Consider the following 17,101-nt stretch of genomic DNA (forward strand, 5'->3'; position numbering starts at 1 on the left):
AATTAATATAATTTATTTATAAGTTATTCGAAAGGAAAAGTGATAAATTTATCTTGAAAGTTCCAAGATGGAAAGTCATGTGATTTTTTTTATAAAATTTAATAAATTTAATAAAAAAATATTTTTATTCAAAATATTTTTCATATTTCATATTTTTTATTCTATATTTTAATTAACAAACACTATATTACAAAATAAAAAATCTCATAAATTGTAATTGTAAATTAATAATAAGAAAATTTGGTGCTTAAAGGTCAAAAGTCTCTTACTTGCAGCATAGTGCCAAAATGGAGCACCAACAATTCCCACTTTCATCCTCTCGACTATTTGTCAATGAAAACAAGAATAGAAACTTCTATTAATTATTAATTAAGTTCTGTTTGGGGAAAAAAAAGAAATATCGGCCAAGCAAAATTCCACAGTCAAAGTCAAGCGTGAACCAGCCGGCTGTGGCGAAGAGTCGAATAGTCGCGCCATTCATTCGGAACCATCAAACACTGAATGGGAACGAAATTTACAATGTTGACTAGTATAAATTATATCACCAAACAAACACGCCCCAGCCGCCCCCACTAACAAGAGCTCCTCTCTGGAGCTCGACCTTGGGATTTGGTTTGAAAGGCTGACTGACTTCGGCACCGTCGAAACGGTGATCGTTGATTTGATCAGAGAAAGGCCGCGACACATGGCCAACGACAGTCTGGAGGAGAAACCCCTGGCCCCAGCCGCCGCCCGCCGCCTCGCCATCATCGATGAAGCGGCCCCGTCGCCGAAGCTGAAGGCGGAGGAGCACCGGTGGCGGCACGGGACATGCATCAAGTGCTGCGGCTGCGTCTCCGCTCTACTGCTGGTCCTCGCCGTGATCATCCTTGTCCTCGCCTTCACCGTGTGTCACGTCAAGGACCCTGTTCTGAAAATGGAGTCCGTAAACATCAACGGTCTCGACGGGATAACCAACCTCACTGGCGGTGCCCCGGCGAAGAACCTGACCGTTGTGGTCGGCGTTGCGGTGAGGAACCCTAACGCAGCGTCGTTCAGGTTCAGCAACGCCTCAACCGCCGTGTACTACGACGGCGTGGTGGTGGGCGAGGGCCGGAATCCGCCGGGCGTGGCGAAGGCACGGCGGACGCTCCATATGAACATCACAGTCTATGTTATGGTGGACATAATACTGGGGGTTTCGAGTCTGAGTGAGGATCTGAGGTCTGGGGTTTTGCCGGTGAGAAGCTACACCGAGGTTCCGGGCAAAGTGAAGATACTGAAGATTGTGAAGAAGCATGCTGTGGTGAAGATGAACTGCACCATGAACGTTAATATCGAAACCCATAGAATTCAAGATCAAGATTGCAAACGAACAGTTTCATTCTAGATCGATCGGATTATGGTTCGTGAGGCCGCCATATTGATGAATGGATTTGAAGCTGTCCATAGATAAATGAATAATAATATATAGTTTTCACAGAAGGCAAGGAAATGCTATTTCTATACCCAAAAGATGTATTTTGTGTGGCATTCGAGTAAGGAACACAAGCATTATTGTGACAATACACAATTGAGTAATCTACACGCAAATTACCCAAATGTCAGGACTCCATTTTGGACCAAATTAAAGACATGTCCTTTTATTTAAAGGTTGTAATATATATATATATATACATATATGTTTTTTTTTTCAAATTTAAGTCAAAGGTGATGTATTTCTATAAATAATTATTCCAAGAAGGGTTTATTCTGGCTGAACTTTTATTCTTTCCACCGCACTTGGCGCCATGGCTTTCTCCTCATGGAAGACTTCTACCGCCACTTTAAATTGGTAGGGCACAAACCTACTACTACTACTAAGGGCTACTACGAAATATTTGTTAGTTAAGATAAGAGAAAAAAAATGTTAGATATGAAAAATATTTTAGATATTTAATTTTTCTAATATGTTTGTTAAGTTTTTTTGACCATTTTTAAAAAATTCTTCACGTAATCTCTTATCTTTTCATTTCAAGATAAATTTAACTGACTCTTATCTTGTTCATTTTAACAAATGACTCCTAAATGTGTACTAACTACCAACCACTGCCATACGAACAAGCACATGAGAAGGGCGGAGCTCGTTGAATTTGACCATTCTAGGTCACTTCATCCCACCCAAAGCTTCGACCCTTTCATTGCCTTCAAGTTAGAGTTCGCTAAAATGCACTCCATTAATCCTACGAGCTTGACTGGCCGGCCCTGGGCATAAGCTAGTCATCTAGACTCCTTCATCCGATTACTTTTATTTTTTGATAATTTTAAGGAAGTCTATAAATTAATATTTATTTTTTTAATAATTATCATAATTTAAATTATTTTATCAATTATCATAATTTTAAATTATTTTATTTTTAATTTAACAACAAAATATTTCAACAAAAAAAAAATAATAATGGTGGGAGATACCCTCCCGCCTTGTTTCCTTATCAAATCTTTAAAGTCTAAATTCTTATTGTCTTTATCTCTCTCATATACTCTTGTCTTCATCGTCTCTAATTAGTTGATCGTCGTTGCTCGTCAGTCACCGTTAGCGAAATGCGACTTCTATTTAGGTATGCACTGCTCTCTAGTTTACTATTCGAACTTGAAAATTTTGTTTGACTTTTCTTTCTACTAATTTTAAATTTTACAATTAAAAAGGGAAAAAAGAATATTAAAAATTATTTTTAATGAGCAAACAAGTACACACTAAGTTTTCAAAATTTTTGGTATTAGTGGGTCTGGGATTGTTTTGTGGGTGATGAAAAATTCTAGAAAGTGCAATTAATTTATTCTATTTTTTACTATTGTGATCTTCTGTTAATTTGTTCTACAAATTTCAATTTAAATATCACATCTAATCAAATTCTATTGTTCTTCAATTACATTTGAATTTGAATTTGATATTGTATTAATTTTTATATTTGAATTGATTTATTATATCTACTAAAAAATATTTGTTAATTTTTCATCTAAAAATGTTAAAATAGTAAATTTAAAATAAAATATTATGAATTTTAAACTTTATTATCGTAAATTTGAATATTTTTATATAATAAAAAATTTTATTCTTATTTATTACATATAATTTTATTTTTAAATATAGAAGAAGTAAGTATAGTTTGGGTCCCTAAAATTTCAAGGCGACCCTGGTCGAGTGCAATACCAACAAATAACGATATCATGGAGCCAGATCATTTTCCCAACTTAAAGGGGTTTAAACCCCCCACTTCCCACTCACCTACACTTGTAGCCTTCTTATCTCGCCTAAGTTGGCACATTAGAGCTCATGACTCCCCTCTTTTGGGTTTTGGATCTAAGTGGATTTTAGTGTTATGTCTTCTCTAATTTTTTAGGATCATTGTTTTTGTGCAATATTCAGTATTCGTGTCTTTGATAATGTTTGAAAAGATAAATCGTAAAAATTGAGTTTTTGACACTTATAAAAAATGATAATCAAATTCATAACTTATCAAATTAACATCAATATATTCCTCATCCGATCTCTTATTTGCCAATAATAATGGGTTATGGTGTACTGTCGTATTATATTTTATTTGGGTATTCGATCATTTGGTTGCTGCAACCATCTTAAGTTGTGTTACATTTTTTACTAGGCGGCTGCTGCTATAAATTTACTGGTCCCGAACGGCGCGTCCGCCCGCAGGTCGGCGCCGGCGGTACAAACGTTATCCAGTGAGTAGAGCGGAGATGAGATCCTGAGATTGTGCTTAAATATTAACTACTAAAATTAAATATCTATGCGTAGGAATCATGATTGCGATGGAAAATGGTCAAACATAAGACAAGAAGAGCCTGCAATAAAGCGACAACTTCAATCTCCCATGTCCTGTCCACTCACTCCCCTTTATTATTTCACTTCACCATTCCCCATAACATACAAACACCCACCCACCCACATATATATATATATATATATAGATATGATGCGGCTTCAATAATCAAAATCTTCAGAAGCTAGTGGACTATAGTCATGTGGTGAGATCGTACACATAAATTCAATGGGCGGTAACCATGGTAAATTTTCTATGTTGTTATACTGTTTATATGGTGGGTATAATACAATTCTAAGTTTCTAACTCATCTTTGTGTTCATTAGGTGAGATCCGTTGAGTCAACCTAAGTGTGTCGAGATATAGAGGCCAAAAGAGTAGATAGTTGAACCAAATGCCATCTGAATCACTAGTTGAACTGATTGTTGCAGGCTATAGAGACCCGTAGTTCAACCAAGAAGTCCTTTTTGGCGATGCGTTGGCGTTGAAATAGCTCACCAGTAGGTGATCAATATCATTATTCTAAGACGAAGAAGAAGCAAACTGAGCATGGAGGAGCAACTGGATACAAGAGACAAAGGAGGAGGGGGAAAGGTTCAGGCTTTTCTCTTTTTGTTTTTGGGAACGAATTTACAGGGAAGAAAGTGGCCGCTGGTGGGTCACTTTAGTCCTCAAAATCATACCGAAATTAAAGAACCAAAGTGAAAAGACGGTTTCCATTATCGGCTGCTTGCCTTCCTCCGCCTCTTTGAACGCTTTCTGCGCTACGATTTGTCGTGGGATGGATCGCTCGCCGACCTCGACAGAAGCGACGACGGCTCCAGCTCTGCCGGAAGCAAAAGGAGAATCAATTGCAGCAGAAAGAAATTAAATGGGAGATCAATTCATTGTTTGTTTGGTATCTGTATGTATAGCTATACCTCTGGATGAAGCGATGAAGGATCGCTTGCAGTGTTGAATGGCGCCTTGAATCCCGTCCTGCTGCTGCAACAGCGAGTCGTCTCGCCGTTTCGCCTGAACCGACCCAGAAGAAGGCGCCGTCGAGGAGGCCGACCGGCTCTTCCCCAAATGCTTCGTCACCACTCGCAGCCCCGCCGGCACATTCCCCTGCTTCTGACCCTTTTCGTTGCTCGCGCGCGGTGACGGTTCCTTCTCAGCCGCCACTGAGGTGTTAGCCGCCGGCGGAGGGGACGGTTTCTCCGCCGCCGTAGAAGGCGGAGAAAACCTCAGTTTCTCGGCGTACCGCTTGGAGACGCGGATGTACAAAGGCTTAACCATTTTTAAGTACCTTAGAACGGCGTCTTTGGAGAAGGGCTTCTCATCCATCGCTGATGTTTCGTCGGAGATTTGCTGCTTCTGGGACTTGTTGGTTTCTCTGGCGAACAGAGACATGATCGGCACCTCCTCCACCTTGAATTTCACGGTGAAATGCTTGCTTTTCGGTTGCTTCGGCAGCTGCAGCTGCTGCTGCTGCTGGGTCTCCTCATCTTTGGGCTCTGGTTTCTCGGCCAAATTGGTCTTCGGTTTCTTGAACTTCAGCATCATGACCCTAAACTTTGTCGCCGACTTAAGGAGCGAGAACTGCGACTTCGCCGCCGTCGGCTCCGCCTCCACCGGCACGAGCCGGCCATTGAAGAACAAATCGTCGGAAGGCGACAGCGCGACATTAGGATCCGTCCGGTCGGCGCTCGAACCGGATGAGAGCGTGAACTTGAAATCCCTTTCATTCTCGCTATCTTCCTCCTCGCCGCCGTCCGTACCATCCCCTTGCTCATCCACTTCGCCGTCGTCCGGCACGGCGAACTCCAAATCGAAGAAGGGTCCATCGTCGTTGTCGCCCTCTCGTTCATTGTCGTCCATCTCACCCGCCTGGTGGCTGACGGAGGTGACAATGGTCGTGGTCCCGTGACCAGCATTAACCCCTCCGTCGAGTGTTCCGCCGCCTCCGCGCCAGTACCTGAGCAAGCTGAAAACTTCCATGGTTGGGAGAGCCAGGGCCAGAGAGAAAGAGCTAAAAGGCAGGGTTGATAATGGAGCTATAAAGGCAGAGAGAGAGAGAGAGGGGCCTGGCTTATATGTGTATTTCGCTTTCTTGCCTGTTACTTGGTTTCAGTTTCAGAGCAGGGAGCAGAGAACAGAGAGAGAGAGTAGCCATGTGAGAGAGACCAGTCTGCTTACTGTCAGATTAAAATGCTTAACACTTTTATATACGTTGTTTCGGAAATTGCCATTTTCACCCTAATCTTTAACATAATATGATATTTTAATATTTTTTGTATAATGAGTGTTAATAAAGTACCAACACATTTGGATTTAATTGGAATAAAAATGACACAGTTAACAGAATTAAATCACGTTTTGTTGGAGAGGTTAAAAAAAGGTAAACCCTAATAACTATTCTGACGTTTAATTTAAAAGTCAAAAAATAACTCATTTGACACTTTTTAAATTATATAGTGAATAAATCACTCATAAGTCTTGTTGACTTTTGTTAAAATTTCAAATATATATATTTACTTTATTTTAATTTATTATTATTTTAATTATATTCTTAAATTTATATTTTTGAATATATTTTCTTAAATTATATTCCTAATAACTATTCTTAAATTTCAAATATATACTTTTACAATCAATTTAATCTATTTTTTATTTATATGTCAAAGTATAATTGTTAAATTAATTCAAAAATATAGACAAATAAGTGTAATCAAAATAACAAGAAATTTGAATTGTCATATAAAAAAATTTAAAATATAAAAATTAAATTCATTCAAAAATATAAATATATGATTGTAATCGAAATAACGTAAAATTTAAATAATCACAAAAAAAGGTAAATTATATGAAATCTCCCTACATTTTGGGTCATGTGCAACTTATCCCTGTGTTTTCGATTGCACAAAAAAATCTCTTGCATTTTCAAAATGTTATAATCAGCTATAATTTGTTATTATTTTACATAATTTTGTGCAATTTATTGGTTAATTAATGCAAAATTTTATATTTTTTGATATATTAAAATTATATATGTATAATTATGTATTTTGTATGTAAATTATTATATAAAATTATATAAAATAACAACAAATTGTGAGTGATTGTAACATTTTGAAAGTGCAAATGGGGTTTTTGGTGCAATCGACAGCACATGAGGTAAATTGCACATGACACTAACTGCAGGAGGTTTCATATAATTTACCCTAAAAAAATATAAAATTTATGAGGCAAAAATATGAATTTGACATTTCTTAAAATACAATAGTTAAATTAAAATAATTACACTTGATATAATTTTTATATTTAAAAATACATTAATTTTAATTTTATAATTCTAACTGCATTTTTTTCTTATTAATATAGTAAAAAGTCTTATATTTTAGAGCTATATTTTTTAAATGTAAAGAATATTTTTATTTTTTTATAAACATAAGGGGTGCGGATGGTAACTTTACATCGTGCCACGTGGCAACCATGCAGATGAGTAGCGGGAGCAGTTACAAAAAGATTTGACCTTTAGATTGAATTTCCCTGATTGGATCATTACAGCCGTTGATCAATCAACCTGGGGTGGGCCCGCGTCCGAAGTGCCAGGAGATGAAGGGTAATGATGAGGAGGTAGCGACCGTAGGAAGTGGGGTCCTGCTGGTGAAGTATTTTAGCGGGACCCTCTCTCACGTGACATATCCGTGCCTCCTTCAGCATTAATAAATGCCCCCAACCACTCCTCGTGGCTTTTGTTTCTGGGAAGTAATATTTAACCTCCGTTTGTTTTTTTGAGGAGAAGTAATTTTTTTGCGGGGTGGGAAATAGTTTTTTAGAAAATAATTTTTTAAAAGTTGTTTTTGTATATGTATTTTTTGTTATTTAGCTGTAATCTGAAAATGTTATTAGAAAATTATTTTTAGTGTATGGCTTGTACTTAAAAAAATATAATATTTTTTTCTTTATCACAATATATATATCATAAAGATAAAAAAGCATAACAAATAAAAAATATTAATAATAAAGATTAAAATATAATAATATCATATATATATAATAGTAAGAAGAGAATGAGTTAGATACAGAGTTTAAAGTTTAGAGTTTAGGATCAGACAACAAATGATGGTTGACAAGAGATTGAGTGAGATAGTGACGATGAGAGATTGGGACAATTACTCATACATAGACTAAGAGAGGCTAATTTGGCCGAAGATGGACAAAGATGATGATACAATTGGAGCCCGATGGATAGACGTAGCATTCCAAAAAAATTGAAAATAAGTAAAAATAATTAATTTAGATGTTTGAGGATATGTTAGAATATTTGGAGATTTTTGAAAAAAAATTTATTTATGATATTTTGAAGAAATAGAAAATTAAGGTGATTAATTAAATTAATTGAAAATATTTATGAAAATAATAAAATAACATATAAGAATAATAATAATAATAATAAAATATTTAATCAAATTAAATTAGTTAATTAATTAATATATATATATATATATTTGTATGCGTGGCCTTGTGTTGGCCATTACCTTTTTTGGCTTAAAAGCCACTTGAAGTTGCTATATATAATGCAACCTTGGGCAGCAAGTATTAAGGCCAAATTTGGCCGTGTTTGAAGCAGAAGGCAGAAGAAGAAATGGGAGGAAGAAGCAGGGGCTGCGAGCAGCACGGGAAATGGGAGGAAAAATAGGTAAATAAGGAGAAGAATTGGAAGATTTTGAGATTGTTTTATGATTAAATTGGTCAGGTAAGTGGGTCAAATTAATATAAGTGTTATATGTTGAAGTCATAAATTTTATATGGTTAGATTTAATTAATATGAGTCACAGTTTTAATAATTGCTATTAAACGTTTTATTTTATAGTGGAAGTGCGAGAAAAGCTATGATTGGCTATTATCAGGCAAGCTCCTAACCCTCTCCTCGTGTTATTTATTTCTCGTGAAAGTCTTCGAGGTTTCTTGTATTTTAAACCCTCACTCACCTTGACTCGGTTCCACGCTTTAATAATAATAATTCGCGTGGCAATTACTTTATGATTTATATTTTATTAATGAGGTTATTGTTGATGGAATAAGTTAAGCAAAGTTATCTTGGTGTCTTTCATTTTAACCATTACAGAGCTTTGTATCGCTCCATTTTCCTTGGGAATGATGTCGAACCCACTGGCATTAGGTTCTTAGAAAATGATATGATATTATGGAAATATGTTAAAAGTCTATTATGTAAGATGAGATGGTTTTTCTACGAATAAGAAGGAAATGAAAATGGTATCATGATGCTATGTGGATATGTACATGAAAAGTTATGGAGAAATATTGTGTAATGTTAAGTTTAGAGGATATAAAGTTAATAGTGTCAGTAAGTGTGTCTAAGGGTATGAGTACAAAGTCATTGACTGTCGACCGTGGGTTGCGGCAGTTGATGGCTAGATGTATGAGCACCAGTCATCGGTTGTTACGATAAGCGTTAGATGACCAGAAGAGTTGGTACTCCGGATTCCCGCCTTGGTTTGTGCATATCATGATATGTGTGCTACAGGGAATTGGGTTGCATTCATGTGGGGACATGCTTGTGTGTGATGGGATGTATGAGCATTTGCATGACTCGATTGGTCTAAGTGCCAACTTGGGTATCCTAGGTGAGCATATGCATTTAGAGCATATCGTATGTGTGAATTCTTATGTGTGGGCGTAGCAGGGTTTGATGCTTGGTTTATGGGGGCCTTGTCATCACGTTTATGCTACAGAAGCCTTTGCATTTCTTATGTGTTGCATTGCATGATTCTAATGTTACTGTTATTCTGGATGGGAGTACCGTGCCAGGTGTCAAGAGTACCGACTCGGTGAGCTTTGGCTCGGCTTAGATATTAGCTCGGGGTTGGCCCGAGGGAAAACCAAGATTGAGTATGGGTGGCGGCGTGATCCACGATAAGATCTTAGAGTGAGACCCACGGCAACATAAAGACCTTGGGGTGAGACCCACGGCAACAGTAAGACCTTGGGGTGAGACCCACGACAACAGATTATGATGTGGGCGACAGGAATGAGCATGTAAAGGAAATGGTATGGGGGTAGCTTATAAAAGGCTGCCAACAGGTATGTATGTTGGACTTGGGTGCCAGTGTGTGTTTTATGTGGGCCCCAAGAACCGTTTATATGAGATTTATTATATGTTTGTGCATCTAAAAATAAGACAAGTATTGGGCATGGCATGATATGACATTGCATTGGCAAGATTTGTATGGGGTGTCATGTGAAAAGTCATATCCTAAACCTATAGCCTTCATTTCTAGAGCTTGCTGAGTCTCGCGACTCATGTTGTTTTACATCATTCCAAGTAAAAGAGTGTCCCGAGATCGCAGGTGTGTTCAGCAAGGTTTGGGTCTAGGCCGTCGTGTCATGGTAGCAAGTGCAGAGTTCTCCTGAAATTAGATCTTGGGTGTCATTATGCCTTTGTTAAGGTTAATGTTTACGTTTTTAAGATTGTCGTATGTTATGTAAACCCAGGTGGGCCCAAGTGATGAATGGTTTTGTAAAGATGTTTATGAGATGTTATAATAAAAAGAGATTATGATTAAATAAGGGTTGTGTTATTGTTCGATATCATTTTAGTAATGACCCTCTTATGGATCCTCTATGCTAGTAGGGGGCTCTGGGAGGCGGGCCGTTACAATAGAGATGGAGAAGGACATAAATGGTGACATAGAAGGGCAAATTTGGATCGAGACAAGGCTCACTAGAGATGGTAAGTTGGCGATGCTCAATGGACAAAGGCTGCGATGCAAGAGTTGACCAACGGGCCCACAATGTAGGAGGAGTTATGGATGGGCGTGACGAAGCAAGAAAAGCTCAATGTAGGCAAAAAAGATGCTGTAAGTAGGGGTGTTAAAAAAAAATCGTTAAACCGTGAAAATCGACTACACCATTTTAATAGTTATGACATGTGTTTGAAAATATGTTTAAATTTGTATTTTAATTTTTGATTAAGTTGTAGTTAATTTGTTTAAACTATTTACTAGTATAGTTTCATTTTTTTTTCTTGTAAAAAAAGTTAATTTTGAAATGAACAACTCAAAATATATTAAAATGATCAATCAAAAAAGATTTAGGCCCATTTTGTTAATCTACTACGCCCAATAGAAAGTCCACTCGGACAAATTGTGAAAACTGTACAATATTTTGCAATACAATTTGATGCGGTTTATGAATATCAAATTAGATAGTGCAGCTTAGAGTAATCAAAAAATTACATATATAATTTAACATATTAAAAAGGAATTAGAATGATCAAATTACACCTTGAACACCCTTAAACTGTAGGATTTGGATCTCTACTAGATCTCCTAGTTTAAGATAGTGAATTCTTGATTTCAACTCCAAAGTGACTTTCTGACTTTTGTTTTAGCCTTAGGAGATTACTTTCCATTGACTAGAAAGTAATTTCTTTTGACTTTTGATGTTTTATTGCTGCCAAACATAAAAAAAAAAAAAGAAAAATCCAAAAAAACACTTTTCTAAAAAATGTTTTCTATCAAGCAAACATAGCCTTAGACACTTTGCTTTTAATATTTTTGACTAGTAGATCTATCAAATATTTAAATTTCGATAATATAAAATATAGCACATTACTGTATAAATATTATTAAGGCTTGCCGCCAATTGAGCTGCATGATCTTCACAAGGGTTATGCTTTAGATGCCTTAATGCCACTCCCCAGAGAACAAATTATTAGTTTTGGATCATCCTCCCCACATTTAATAAGTCCTAAAGTTGACGGCCAGTTTGGGTCACTAGGGTCGTAGGGTAGTGGGAATTATAGGAATATGGACTGTTTCGTGTAGTATAAGATATTAATATAAAAGGTATTATAATTAAGTGTTTTCAATAAATGTAGTATTGATGGATACTTAAGATCGAATATATTATGTCAACACTTAATTGTGATATGTTTATTGATATTTATGTAACAATTACATTAATAATACATCGATACACATTTTATTTAGGAGGCGTTTGTTAATCAAGATATGGGATGAAAAAGCTAAGATATATGATACATTCTGAATTTTTATCATTTTTTAACATGTTTGTTAATCTGAAAATTCTTAAAAAAATCATTAATGATCCCTTATCTTGATCTTTCAAGACATGCTTATCTCTCCTCCTTTAAGATAAGCATATTTTAATCTTTATAGATAAGAAAAAAAAAGATTTTTATGTCTTCTAATGTATTTTAAAAAATTTAACAAATAACTTGATAAAAATCTTAGAATGCTTTTTAACCTTATCTTGATCATTCCATATCTTGATCCGAAATATATTTCAATCTTATTTTGATATCTCTTATCTTTCATTTTAACAAAAGCTCACATACAATATTATCACAACTAAACGTGAAAATAACATTTAAAACATTTACATCTTATAACACAATCTTCAAAAACTAGTCTTTTTTATTCAAATCTGAACAAATTTTTGAAGTTATATCGAAGAGACAAAACTCAAAACTCTAAACTCTAGTCTCAAAAATGGAAACTCGAAACTAGGAACCCTAAATTCTAGTTGGTATTTATTTTCATTTATGATTGGATGGGATCATCTTGAACCACTGTCTCTGGGGATCATCCTCGCAGCGAGGAACATCTTGAAGATCAGATCCCAAGCAAAGACACTTGTTGGTGAGGATTCTTGAAGAGCCAGAGGCGCCGGAAGAATCCCAATCCAAACACAGATATCTTCCATGTTCGTCTCTGCTGGCTATATGAAGCTTCGACCCAGAAACCATGTTCCAGTTACTCGAGCAATTACTCGTCACGATCGCCGGCAGCCCTTCTCCGACCGCCGCCAGGCACCTCCTGTCGCCGCCCATTAAGCTGATCGGACCGCCTTTGAGGTGGTTCCACTTCGCCCAGCTCTTGCAATCTCTCAGGTAAATTCCATCCTCGACAACCTCCGCGCACTGCCCGGTTTTTGGATGGAATAGGATGTTGTAGCTTCGATGACGTGCTTTCGGATCTGCAACCAAATTGATATAAATATGAAAGAATCACATATCTTTTAGGGTACAATATGATAGAGATAAAGTTCCGATATTCAATCCAATTTGAGATAATTTATGGATATTTATCCCTAAATTATCCACTTAATTGGATAAGAACAACTCAAATTGGCTGTCAACATACCCCGGTTCATTTGTTGAATAAGCTGCAACCTTGACTGCATCTCTGAGCTTCGAAAATGGTCCCAATTGGCTGTCAACATTCCGAAGGATTCCTCCATCCCAATCTGACCTTCTCTAAAAATGTAGCTTCCTTGCAGAGTCCACAAAGCCCACTCAAGATCTTGCTCAGCCACATGGGCAAGCAAGCAGCTCATATACCTATCTTGTTTCTCTTCTACATCCTTCATGTTCATGCCAAATTCACTCAGAAAAAATGGAAACTGTGTTTGCAGAAACCCAATTTTATCAATGAACTGCCTGGTGGCATTGCCGCAGAACTCGTTCGGTTGGTACAGCCACTTCTCCGTTGGGTCACCAAATGGGTACCAATGACCCTCGTAGACCAGCTTCTTGCCTATGTTCAATTTAAGGGGCTTTTGCTTTAGGAACCTTAGAGATGTATCATAAGACAAGCCTGAGACAATCACCAGGACATCTGGGTTTGTCCTGTGAATGATTTCTGCACCTTTCTTTATGTACTTGTACCAACCTCTCCGGTTCTGGCGCGGCCCTCTTAGCTCGTTTCTCATGCTCATCGCAATCACCTGTAAACGACAACAACATATATATCAGGCCTTTATAACTCGGTTATGTATATATATATATTATCAGCAAGAGTGTTTTCAAACAAAGTATATATCAGGGTTCAAAAAAAAATTCACCCACCCCAGGATTGCCTTTGTATAGCCTAGCTACGGTTGCTAAGCCTTTCAACCATTCATGGGGATTGAAGTACTTGTCTCCGAAGAACCCGTTGCCATCTTTGTCGGCACAGCACCACTTGGGTAAGCTAACATGGTTGTCTAGCACCACCATGACATCATGTGCTGCAAGCTCGTCGATTACAGCTTTCTGAGCCTCGAGGAGGTTGAGGCCTAGAACATGAGGGTTGTGCTTGTACACCCCGGCCTTGGCATCGGTTAAGTTCCATCTCTCGAGGGACTGAGCCACAGTTAGATTGGTATGGTGGCCCCTTGTGAACATATAGGTAGCCCAAGTGAGCCGAACACAGTTAAACCCTAATGAAGCAACCCTAGCCGCAATGTCCTTCACTGGCTGCTTGTTAATCCCCTCTACCACCATGCCATGTAAATGGCCCGACCAGTTCACGCATCTCAACTTGATACGATCCCCGGATGAAGAAACCACCCATCTTGATTGTGTTGACAGAGGCCATAAATCGGTACTAATACTAACTACTACTTGACTGAAGAAGAACAAAGTGATTAGGAAGAAGATTGTCAACTGCGGATGCCTCATGATTTGCGATACAAAACAATGAGATTTAATTTGAAAAAAATCTCTCCCTTGAGAGCCTTTAAATAGGCTATTAATTCCGCCTAATTTCAGATAAAAATAAAAAAAAATCTTCATCCAATCTCTAAAGAAAGGATAACTATAACCACTTTTTGAATTAATTTAAATATACTTTGACTTCATCTACTTATTATCCCTCTGTCAAGTTATTTATCCCATGAATAATATATTAACCATAAATAATATAATTATTTAAAACATCATAACTCAATCTCAAAATGCCATTTTTGCATGTGGGCAACAAATTCACGAATTGTCTAAAGAAGTCAAATAAGGGAAGGGAATGGTTCATGGAGAATAGGGCTGGCAATAAGTTGAGCTGAGCCGAGCTAGGCCCAGCTCGAGCTGCTTAGCTTAGCTTGATTGATTTTAACTTGGCTCGTAGCTCGGTTCGAGCTCGATATGAGGTGATTTTCTTAGCTCGAGCTCGGTTCGATGATGACTACGAGTTAGCTCGGCTCGAAATTGACTATTACCTTACTTTTATATATATATATATATTTAAATAATATATGCAATATACATAATATATATTTAAGTAATATATTATAAAATTATTAAGTATATATTTATATTATTGAGTATTAAGTAATAAATATTTTTTTATTTAATAAATTTATAAAATTAATATATATATATAAGTATATCGAGCTGGATCGTGAACCAAATGAGTCGAGCTAATGGTAGTTCAAGCTCAACTCATTTACTAAATGAGCCAAATATTTGAGCTCAAACTTAACTCATTTGTATCATGAGCTAGCTTATTGAGCCAATTTTCGAATCGAGTCTTGAGCCAGCTCACAAGTAGCTCGGCTCATTGCCAGCCCTAATGGGGAATGATAACCTCACCGCAGTTGGTGTATATTGTAAATGTAAATCAAAACAAAACCACATAATTTAGTTTCGTTTGGTTGGGTTTAAAAATTCACAGGGTAAATTCTACTCAAATTATTATTTTTTATTTTAAATTATTTTTATGATGACTGTTTATAGTATAAAAATGATGCCAAAAGTTTTTGTAATTTGTGTTTCTTGTTCAGGTACACATTTTGTCATTAATGTCGATAATTAAATCATAATTAAGCTAAAATTATCCTTAACTAGGGTTCTAAATAAAGTGTAAATAAGATAATTTTGACATACAAAAATACTTATAAGAGTTCTAGAAAAGGATAAATATTATCCACAAGAATATCAATTTTAATGGATAATAGAATATCACAATAAATATTATCCATAAGAATCATAATTCTAGTGGGTCTAGGAATGTTAAAATAAATGTTATCCATAAAAATCTTAATTTTAGTGAAATTCAAAATATTAGAATAAATATTATTTGGAATAATTCTGCGAAAAGGATAATTCTGACATAAAAAAATACCTATAGGAGTTCTATAAAAATAAATAAATAAACATTATCCATAAGAATTTTAATTTTAGTAGATAATAGAATATCACGATAAATATTATCCATAAAAATTGTAATTCTAATGCATCCAGGAATGTCAAAATAAATGTTATCCATAAAAATTCTAATTTTAGTGGAATTCAAAATATTAAAATAAATATTATCTAGAATAATTCTGTGAAAAGGATAATTTTGTTATAAGAAAATACCTTCAAGAGTTCTACGAAAATAATAAATATTATCCATAAGATTCTTGATTTTAGTGGATAATAGGGTATCAAGATAAATATTATCAATAAGAATTCTAATTTTAGTGGATTTGAGAATGTCAAAATAAACATTATTCATAAAAATTCTAATTTTAATAGAAATCAAAATATTAGAATAAATATTATATAGAATAATTATGTGAAAAAGATAATTCAGAAATACGAAAATACCTACAAGAGTTACGTGAAAATGATAAACATTATCTATAAGAATCTTAATTTTAGTAGATAATAGAATATCAAGATAAATATTATCCATAAGAATCATAATTCTAGTGGATCCGGGAATGTTAAAATAAATATTATCTATAAAAATCCTAATTTTAGTGGAACTTGAAATATTAGAGTAAATATTATCTGGAATAATTATGTGAAAAAGATAATTTTGACAATCGAAAATATCTACAAGAGTTATGTGAAAAGGATAAACATTATTTATAAGAATCTTAATTTTAGTAAATAATTGAATATCACAATAAATATTATCTATAAGAATCCTAATTCTAATAAATTTAAGAAGTCAAAATAAACATTATTCATAAAAAATATTAATTTTAATAGAAATCAGAATATTAGAATAAATATTATTTGTATTAATTCAGGAAAAAAGATAATTCTGACATACGAAAATACCTACAAGAGTTATGTAAAAATGATAAATATTATTAATAAAAATCTTAATTTTAGTGGATAATAGAATATCATGGCAAATATTATCCATAAGAATCCTAATTCTAGTGGATTCGACAATATCAAAATAAATTTTATTCATAAAAATTCTAATTTTAATACTAATTTTAATATGGCTTTTAAATCTTCAAGTTATTTGTGTTTAATTTAAGTATCGAAGTGTTTGCATAGTGACTTCTTTACATTGTTTAATTAATTTTTTTTTTTGTAGAGTTCAAATGACTTAACAATAATGTTTCTAATTAATAAATCTACTATTATGTTTGAAAACGACAACAACAACAAAATTTAACGAGACAAATGTTAATTTACTATTAAATTAATTTAAATAATGAATCTAAATTTAAAAACAGGATTTACCCTACAAAGAGGCCGGCCGAATATTTTATTGCTAATTCAAAGATTG

The 17,101-nt window shown here is 35.1% G+C and overlaps 3 protein-coding genes across 3 annotated transcripts; 1 reads left to right on the forward strand and 2 right to left on the reverse strand.

Moving 5' to 3' along the window:
- Positions 1–685: 685 nt before the first annotated feature.
- Positions 686–1,369, forward strand: LOC127813439 (uncharacterized). The gene has a single exon (XM_052354400.1). It carries the CDS (start codon positions 686–688, stop codon positions 1,367–1,369), a length of 684 nt encoding a protein of 227 aa, XP_052210360.1.
- Positions 1,370–4,380: 3,011 nt separating this feature from the next.
- Positions 4,381–5,974, reverse strand: LOC127812578 (probable membrane-associated kinase regulator 2). Its single transcript, XM_052353008.1, has 2 exons — positions 4,718–5,974; positions 4,381–4,623 (listed from the first exon to the last, which is right to left on the reverse strand). Exons 1-2 carry the CDS (start codon positions 5,775–5,777, stop codon positions 4,562–4,564), a joined length of 1,122 nt encoding a protein of 373 aa, XP_052208968.1. The 5' UTR covers positions 5,778–5,974; the 3' UTR covers positions 4,381–4,561.
- A 6,392-nt stretch (positions 5,975–12,366) lies between these two features.
- Positions 12,367–14,094, reverse strand: LOC127813440 (glycosyl hydrolase 5 family protein-like). Its single transcript, XM_052354401.1, has 3 exons — positions 13,678–14,094; positions 12,974–13,556; positions 12,367–12,806 (listed from the first exon to the last, which is right to left on the reverse strand). Exons 1-3 carry the CDS (start codon positions 14,092–14,094, stop codon positions 12,367–12,369), a joined length of 1,440 nt encoding a protein of 479 aa, XP_052210361.1.
- Positions 14,095–17,101: the final 3,007 nt, after the last annotated feature.

This window comes from Diospyros lotus, chromosome 11 (genome assembly GCF_014633365.1).
Source record: "Diospyros lotus cultivar Yz01 chromosome 11, ASM1463336v1, whole genome shotgun sequence".
In the NCBI taxonomy this organism is placed as follows: Eukaryota; Viridiplantae; Streptophyta; class Magnoliopsida; order Ericales; family Ebenaceae; genus Diospyros; species Diospyros lotus.